This window comes from Haliotis rufescens, unplaced genomic scaffold (genome assembly GCF_023055435.1).
Source record: "Haliotis rufescens isolate VD_foot unplaced genomic scaffold, xgHalRufe1.0.p SCAF_16, whole genome shotgun sequence".
NCBI lineage: Eukaryota > Metazoa > Mollusca > Gastropoda > Lepetellida > Haliotidae > Haliotis > Haliotis rufescens.
Genome location: NW_025963846.1, coordinates 18,303,830 through 18,313,536, shown reverse-complemented (window position 1 = coordinate 18,313,536; position 9,707 = coordinate 18,303,830). Strand labels below are relative to the sequence as shown.

The window sequence follows — 9,707 nt, the reverse complement described above, 5'->3', positions numbered from 1 at the left end:
CGCGAACTCTTTGGTGTTAGCAGATATATTTATTAGTGAAGCGGCATGGGTAAAGTCCAGTGTTTTGAGTGGGTTGTCGATCTGAAACACGGGATCACGGACCATAGAGCCTTAAACACAACAAGGCTCTGTATATATGCTCAAGCAGGATTTTACACCGTACTACTTCGCTCGAAATTATGACAGGTATTACTTCGCAAGGTAACATGAAGTGAGCACCCCTATCAAAACTAGGCAAACCTTCAGCTTGCTAGGGTTTCGCTCTACAGCGCGTCACTACTATGACGTCATATCGCTCATTGTGACGCAAAAGATATGACGTCACAGTCAAAGATATGTAACGAAAAGTAACGCAAATTTCGAGCTCGCGTGTAGATTTCTATCGTGTTTTCCACACGTGACGTAGACCCTAATACTTGCCCCTTTAGACAACTCTGTCAGACCAAGACCATAAATTAATAATATCATATGTTATATTGAAAGTAGCAGATCTTATAAATACGAAGGGATGTTTGAAACGGTTTTACGGGGTTAAAAAAAACCCAAAAAACACTATTTTAGGGATGTCAGCGGGAGATGAAATATGACTGATTAAACAGTGATATAAGATCCGATATGATATATAAAATATAAAGAGGAATATTTTCTATGGGGTCATTAAATAAATAATGAATATTCCGGGCGAAATAAATTACAGATGCCCGCAGTGAATGAAATCAGAGTTACCTGCCTTTACAAGATGGCGTCGCAGTGACAGGTTTTCGACTTGTAAAGTAAGAAAACCTTAAGTTTCGTGATCTCTGACAATAATGATGACACAATGCAAAATGTACATAGTTGGTCCAAGTGTCTGAACAAGATGCTTAGCAAATTGTCTGCGAAAAATCTATATTCACCCCTGTGGTTGTGTGCTGATTCTAGTGATAGTGAAAAGGCAAACTATCCAGGATGGGGAGCGGTCGCGCTATAGCGCGGTAATTGAGTGGATGGTAGCGATCTGGCTGCGCCGGGTATTAATTGCATTGTTGCCCAAATATGCTCAACCTGTCGCTAAATTCAAATATTTTGTCCAAGACATAAATGGATTTCTATGATCTGTTTGGGAAGCTCATCTGACTGTCGATCAGGTGTGTCAGAGTACGTGTTATAAGAAGTTATAATGTCAAATTTCTTTATTATTTAACTGAAATAAATGTAGTTCAACGTAAGAGCTAGATTCTGTAAGAAAAATGTAATTTACAAACTTTAATCTGACACACGAGAGATGTACAGGTTGGCAGTGACATCGAAGGGTACCTCAATACTGAAGCAGTCTTAAAGGGGCACTGATCTAACGCAATTCCCCGGGACTGGTTGTTGCCTTTGTTATTGTTTTTTTCCAGTGAGTACCCGGATGTATAGCAGAAATCTAGACTAGTTCGCGACCTCTGCTGCGCCATTCGTAAGCGCATTAGTCGCTTTTATGGGTAGTAATAAGGGCGTATGGTCACATTGATCAACAAAATGAAATACAGTTTTCGAGATAATAAGGAAATGTAGGTATCTTTGTGGGTAGCATCGGTAATGGTGACGAAGTTTTGATAAGTCACTTGCTTGGTAATTTTGCGATTTTCGTTTACACTATTTTGACTTGCAACACAAAGTAAATATTTCACCTGAGCATTGCTTTTTTTATAGTGTTTTTTTTTTACTGTCAAATGTGTTACAAATTTATTAAACGTCTAAATATTCAGTTATTTTACAAAGCGACTGAAAACATTTCCATCTGTATTATTATGATAACGAATTCCAAACATTTTGATGTTTAATGTCATCACCAAGAGACTGAAAATGTTACGTTGAGAAAAGTACATTTCTATGTTGTTTGGCTTCTAATCCTACATAATAATCTGTTGTGATGTTTGTAGGCCCTTTTGATCGTCTTAATCAGTCTGGACAGATTTTTTAGTCAAAATGACTGAAATATTTACACATTTTATAAATTGCCTGAGAGAATCACATTTTACAAATTGACGGTAATATATACACGCTTACAAAGGAAAAGAACTGAAAACAACGTCTATCGCCCATTGAAGAATTTCCCAACCAAGACATAGAGAAACAAGAACGAATCGGTTCAAATGAAGGAAAACAAAATGCAAATATCATAATTACAACCTACCAAATTTATGTGTATAAATTTTAGGCAGCTTCCTTGTTCGAGGAATGTATCCGTGAATATCCACACAAAGGAACAATATCCCACTCGTCTGCAGCTGTACAAAGAAACTTATTCGATGTCACGTGTCTCAGTAACAATCAAATATTTTAAAAGATATATATCGTTTCGGGATATTATAACCCGTGTTCGTTTCTCAACTGATCACTTGGATTGTTTCAGGTGTTTTACATAGGTGTCAAGTCTCACGTGACAACTATTTTCATAACGTTCACGGTTCCTAAAAAATCCATTGAGTGATAGATAACAATGATCAATCAATCAACGTATTATAAGTTAACCCTTTGAACAAAGTATGTTGTTTTTACATGTAAGCACTCACTCTTGACATATCCACTGTGCAAGATAACAGTGATTAATCAATCAACGTATTTTCTGTTAATCCTTTGATGACTAGAAACGTTCCGTTGATTTACAAAAAAATAAATCAACTTATCATTCATCTCTTGCTGGGCTGCCACGTGCATATTACATAACACACATTTCACCTCACTTCAACCCTGGATTTAGATTGAATAATTACCCCAGACACAATAAATGCCAAATGGGAACCTTTGTCAGGTAATCTAAGTGGTGCTACCACTAATTGTACCTGTAATAAATTTAAAGGGACCTTGATCTACAGCAATATTCCCTGGGACTGGTTGTTGCCTTTGTTATATTTATTCCCCATGAGTACCTGGATAAGTAGCAGAAATCTAGACTAGTTTGCGACCTGTGCTGCGCCATTCGTAAGCACATTACTCACTTTAATTGACAGTGTAAGAGCGTATGGTCACCATGGTCACACTGATCAATCAGCATATTTTCTGTTGATCCTTTGATGGCGAGGAATGATCAGTTGATTTACCAAAAAGTAAATCAACTGATCACTCCTCTTGCTGGGCTGCCACATGCATTTTATATAACATACATTTCACCCCACTACAAACCTGGATTCAGATTAAATAAATACCCCAGACACAAGAAATGCCAAATGGAAACCTTTGTCAGGTAATCTGAATGGTGCTACCACTAGTTATACCTATCATAAATTCATTAACTGAGATTCAAGTGAATCACAACAAATACACAGGTGTAGGGTTATATCAGGAAACATGGATGACAACAAGAGATATCAATCGTATTATCTGCACAATCCAAAATCCGAAAATGCTTTCACTGCAGGGATACAAAGTTCGATCACAATTTTCTCATTGTTGTTGCTGAATATTTCACTTTGGTTTCAGACTACTTCATTCGAAATATATACTTATATGAATATAGCCAGTGTTTTGTTCAACAACAAAGATATAAGATACTTTATTTGACTGGCAGTCACATGAATTACCGGTCCAAGCCAATTTTACCAGTACAATTTCAACTATAGTCACTAATAAATGCATGACCTACAATCACTAATAAATTGACATACAATACAATTTTTATGTTTTTGAAATCACAGTAAGATTGTAATTTTTTACTCTTGCCGGAAATGCAAAAAACAGAACCCTTCATTTTTTAGCTTTTATGTATTCCAGGGAGAAGTAGTTTATTAGAGACTTGGCGCTTATTGAGTTGTACGCTGCTTCATATCCAGCGCTTATTGGAGGTTGACACCTATTAAAGACCAGGACCCACTTGCACAACGCGATCTTAGCTCTAAGATGATCGTAACTCCCATACTTTAACATAGGCTTACGATCGCTTTGTGCAAGTGGGTCCTGGTGCTTATTAGAAGTAATTTGCTGACTAAGTGGTACTGGTAATGCTTACTGAGGGTAGACAGTTTGAGAGAAAACCAGTATTTCTACAGGATTTCATTTTGAACAAATGTTATATAAATATTGTCTGCAGATACTACATTTAGGGCATCTTCCCAAGGCAAGGGCATTAACTGACTATGAAAGTCAAGTTTCCACCCTTGCCAAACTAGGCTGTGATTCTAGCATTACAATTTGGCTGGACTAACAAGTCTATGAGTAGTCCATCAAAATTGTGTAACACACTAGACATCCGGTTGGTAAGCCATGTTGATTTTAACATGCAAATTTAGGTCGACTGCAGGATTTGCAAAGCATGTGTACCGCGAACTGGGCGTCAACAGATATTTTGCATGTTTGTAATCATGGTGCTCAAGTGATTTGATGTACCTCATGCAGTAAGACCCATATTATTACAGTGTAGATCTTGATTATCGATCAGATCGACTTAACTGCACGCCACCATTTTCTTTGAAGCCATATGCAAGTTATATGAGAGGTGGAACCTGATTGGTCAATAGAAGGGTCATAACTTGTAATAGCCACTGGAGGCACTATGATTGAGCCTTGAAATTCCAGCCTAGTTGGGCAAGAATGGAAATTGGACTTTTTAATTAGTTTAATCAAACTCCCTTGCCCTGCGAAGATGCATTTTGGATGATAACTACTAGTAACTAAGGCTGTAGTTAACATGCTAAGGCAGCCTGAAGCAGACAAGGTAGGGATGTAATCTGTTGTATGACTCCATACTCTGAAGCAATTGCAATGGTAACCATTTAAACATTTTATTTTTTTCAATTTCAGATAATTATTGATGGATATAGTCTGTGGCTGTGGCATCCATATTGTCAACAATGGCTGCTTCAGTGCAACATACTCAAGGGTTAGTATCAGAGTTGAATTTATCACAGTTAAGTCCTCATCAAAAGTTGTACTTGAAATCATGGTTAAGTGTCTAAGATACAGTTTTTGTCAAAATAAAACATATTTAGCTCACAATACAATCTGATACAAGGACAGAATGTCCTACTCTATCATGTCCATGTGTGAGTATTGCACATTGTGTTTTTTGCCATCAGTCATCCATTTGCTAACTGATGTTTCATCTGTTTAAGAATAAGGGCAAGAGTAATGGAATGAAAATGATTGCAGAATACTGTTTCTAATCATGATATCAGTTTCAGAACTAGGATGGAAGGTCGAGGGTCCTTGTCCAACCTTAATCATGCTTATGTAAAAGACTGAGGATTAAGATTCAAATTTTATAGCAGCAAGCTTAAAAAACCCCAATTAATTTTGAATACTGTATGTACAAAAGTTCTCAAGCCATTGTAGATTTACTTGATTAAAGCCTACAAAATATGCCTTTGAAAATGGAATATGTATCCTGATATATTCCTGTCATAAACAATATAACACCCTTGCTATTTAAATACAAATTGTACAAGCCTACTACTGTTATAGGGATTCAGTAAATAATAGGTCGTAGTACGAACTGCTGTCCATATCAATTTAGAAATCAAAATATGTCTGGTGTGTGCTTCATCAGGTGCTCATAGCATGACCAGTGTTGTTGTGTTCACTTCCAGCACGGGTCTGGTCTACGACGAGAGGTTAGCTCGCCATTTCCATGCATGGAATGAAGACTTTACCGAGAAGCCAGAGAGGATCCTGGAACCGTTCGCCAGGTGCCAGGCTCTGGGACTCGTTAACAGGTGTTGCAGGATACAGGTAAGTGGCACTTGCAAGTCTGTCTGATTCAGATGCCAGTCTTTAGGTCTCATTAACAGGTGTTGCAGGATACAGGTAAGTGGCACTTGCAAGTCTGTCTGATTCAGATGCCAGGCTCTGGGACTCGTTAACAGGTATTGCAGGATACAGGTCAGTGGCACTTGCAAGTCTATGTCTGATTCAGATGCCAGGCTCTGGGACTCGTTAACAGGTATTGCAGGATACAGGTCAGTGGCACTTGCAAGTCTCTGTCTGATTCAGATGCCAGTCTTTAGGACTCGTTAACAGGTGTTGCAGGATACAGATCAGTGGCACTTGCAAGTCTGTCTGATTCAGATGCCAGGCTCTAGGTAAATAGTTTGGGCTACTATTGTAATACAATCTGATAGTGAAAATAGCCTCAATAGTCACACCTACTAGATTCAATGTTCACCGACTTGACAAAATCAAGAACAATATGCCAATAAGTCAGAGACTTTTGAGATGCCTTTATATTTTGTCAATGCATCTCTGGTTTGTATAGAAAATTAGAAACGTCTAACTAGGAATAGATAGTCCCTCTGGGAGACATAGTACTACAGTCATACCAGTGCCCTCATTCGGGTGGCCCAGTCGTCTAAGGCGCCACGATTCGCTGTATAGAGTTGCGTCCCTTGGGCTCGCCAGAAACCTATGATTGTGGGTTCGAATCCTGGTTCGCCCCGATTGTGTTTCTAGGTTTGTCAGCACCATACCCGTGCTCGTGGGTTTCACCGAAGTGGTAAACGTGTGAGACCTGCATCCCTTGGGGCTTTCCTCCCACATTAAGCTGACACGCCATGATATAACTGGAATACTGTTAAAAGTGGCGTTAAACCCAACTCACTCACTCACTCACTCACTCACTCATTCGAGTGAACCTCCAAAGACCAAAAATAGTCCTTTCCCATCACATGTGTTGTTTATACCATGTTTACACTATGTTCAATACAACAGTATGTTCATTACACACTGGTATCATGAAACTGTGAGTTGTACACACAAGTAGAACAGCAAGTCTCTAAGATTATATTTTAATTTATTCTGCAACACAAAAACATGTAACAAGACACATTGCAACAGCTACCATGGCTACAGCTCTTGAAACATAGCCCATCAGACTTTGCATACTTTATGCATTATGTTCATGTTATAGACATGATAACTAAATACGATAATAATCACAATAGAAAGAAAATATGATAGTATGCAGTGTTGTTTGTGTTGTTGGTTGTGTTAAGAGTTTGGAAAAAATGTAGATCAACCCCCACAATGACACCAAAAAAAAAAACCACCATTCAATTCATTCCTTTAGGCTTATTGAGAAAATGTCTAGACTGAGGCCAATGGACACACTGCACTGTCAACCACTGTAAGAAGGGGTGGTACTTTTAGCCTCCGTCATAGAGAGGTCCTTAAAAAATATTGCCATTGTGATGTTTAGGCGGTTTATGATGGCAAAGAAGATCCAGGGTAGAACAGGTCTTCAGCAACCTATGCTTGTCGTAAGAGGCGACTTACAGGATTGGGTGGTCAAGCTCGCTGACTTGGTTGATGCATGTCATCATTTTCAAATTGCGTAGATCGATGCTCATGATGTCAATCACTGGATTGTCTGTTCCAGGCATGGTTATTTACAGACTGCGACATTAAACATCAAACAAACATGTTTCTTAATGACTGAAAAGTGAAATTATCAAAACACGCAGGTCATTGTATCCCAATTGTGTGGATTGATGCCCGTGATGTCAATCACTGGATTGTCTGATCCAGACTCGATTATTTACAGACCGCCGTCATATAACTGGAATATTGCCGAGTGCAGCGTTAAAGAAAAAACAAACAAACAAAATCATGATAGTGTTTGAGATTGTGTTCATTGGTTGTCAGGCCCGGCCAGCGACGGAGAGTGAAATACTGATCCTCCACAGCAGGGATCACATCCGCTTGTTGAAGGAGACCAGCTCCATGTCTGAAGAACAACTTAAGAATCTCTCGCAGATGTACGACTATATCTATTTCCACAATGTAAGTTGAAATACACATCATGACATAGAGTAAACCTCACTTATAACAAACTCAGAGGGACCCTATTTTTTGTTCGTTATAAGCACAGTTTACTGTAGCATAGCACATCGCATAGCATCTATACAGCAAATGGACGGGACCAAAAACTGTTTGTTATATCCGTCAGTTCGGTATAAACATGTTCGTTATAAGCACAGTTTACTGTAGCATAGCACATCGCATAGCATCTATACAGCAAATGGACGGGACCAAAAACTGTTTGTTATATCCGTCAGTTCGGTATAAACATGTTCGTTATAAGCACAGTTTACTGTAGCATAGCACATCGCATAGCATCTATACAGCAAATGGACGGGACCAAAAACTGTTTGTTATATCCGTCAGTTCGGTATAAACATGTTCGTTATAAGCACAGTTTACTGTAGCATAGCACATCGCATAGCATCTATACAGCAAATGGACGGGACCAAAAACTGTTTGTTATATCCGTCAGTTCGGTATAAACATGTTCGTTATAAGCACAGTTTACTGTAGCATAGCACATCGCATAGCATCTATACAGCAAATGGACGGGACCAAAAACTGTTTGTTATATCCGTCAGTTCGGTATAAACATGTTCGTTATAAGCACAGTTTACTGTAGCATAGCACATCGCATAGCATCTATACAGCAAATGGACGGGACCAAAAACTGTTTGTTATATCCGTCAGTTCGGTATAAACATGTTCGTTATAAGCACAGTTTACTGTAGCATAGCACATCGCATAGCATCTATACAGCAAATGGACGGGACCAAAAACTGTTTGTTATATCCGTCAGTTCGGTATAAACATGTTCGTTATAAGCACAGTTTACTGTAGCATAGCACATCGCATAGCATCTATACAGCAAATGGACGGGACCAAAAACTGTTTGTTATATCCGTCAGTTCGGTATAAACATGTTCGTTATAAGCACAGTTTACTGTAGCATAGCACATCGCATAGCATCTATACAGCAAATGGACGGGACCAAAAACTGTTTGTTATATCCGTCAGTTCGGTATAAACATGTTCGTTATAAGCACAGTTTACTGTAGCATAGCACATCGCATAGCATCTATACAGCAAATGGACGGGACCAAAAACTGTTTGTTATATCCGTCAGTTCGGTATAAACATGTTCGTTATAAGCACAGTTTACTGTAGCATAGCACATCGCATAGCATCTATACAGCAAATGGACGGGACCAAAAACTGTTTGTTATATCCAACAGTTCGGTATAAACATGTTCGTTATAAGCACAGTTTACTATAGCATAGCATAGCATAGCATCTATACAGCAAATGGACGGGACCAAAAACTGTTTGTTATATCCGTCAGTTCGGTATAAACATGTTCGTTATAAGCACAGTTTACTGTAGCATAGCATAGCATAGCATCTATACAGCAAATGGACGGGACCAAAAACTGTTTGTTATATCCGTCAGTTCGGTATAAACATGTTCGTTATAAGCACAGTTTACTGTAGCATAGCACATCGCATAGCATCTATACAGCAAATGGACGGGACCAAAAACTGTTTGTTATATCCGTCAGTTCGGTATAAACATGTTCGTTATAAGCACAGTTTACTGTAGCATAGCATAGCATAGCATCTATACAGCAAATGGACGGGACCAAAAACTGTTTGTTATATCCGTCAGTTCGGTATAAACATGTTCGTTATAAACGTAGTTTACTGTACTCTCCAGGGGCAGTTGGGTAGGCTAGTGTTAAAGTGTTCGCTCGTCACGCCAAGACCCGATTGATTCCCGACATTGGTACAATGTGTGAAGCCCATTTCTGGTGTCCCCCGTGATATTGCTGGGATATTGCTGAAAGCGGCGTAAAACCATACTTACTCACTCATTCATTACTATACTCTCAAAGGTTACATTAGTTGTTATTTTCACTCATCCTCAAACTACAGCATTCCCATCTGTCTGAT

General features: G+C 38.8%; 1 protein-coding gene across 3 annotated transcripts in view; it reads left to right on the top strand.

The window, feature by feature from the left end:
- Positions 1 to 727: 727 nt before the first annotated feature.
- LOC124121438 (histone deacetylase 6-like) overlaps positions 728 to 9,707 on the top strand; it is a 43,261-nt gene continuing 34,281 nt past the window's right edge. For all 3 annotated transcript variants that reach the window (XM_048396947.1, XM_048396945.1, XM_048396946.1), the window contains exons 1-4: positions 728 to 773; positions 4,765 to 4,843; positions 5,550 to 5,691; positions 7,600 to 7,737. In XM_048396947.1, the coding sequence (XP_048252904.1) occupies positions 4,815 to 4,843; positions 5,550 to 5,691; positions 7,600 to 7,737 (309 nt within the window). In that variant the 5' untranslated portion in view covers positions 728 to 773; positions 4,765 to 4,814. The remainder of the gene's footprint in view (positions 774 to 4,764; positions 4,844 to 5,549; positions 5,692 to 7,599; positions 7,738 to 9,707) is intronic.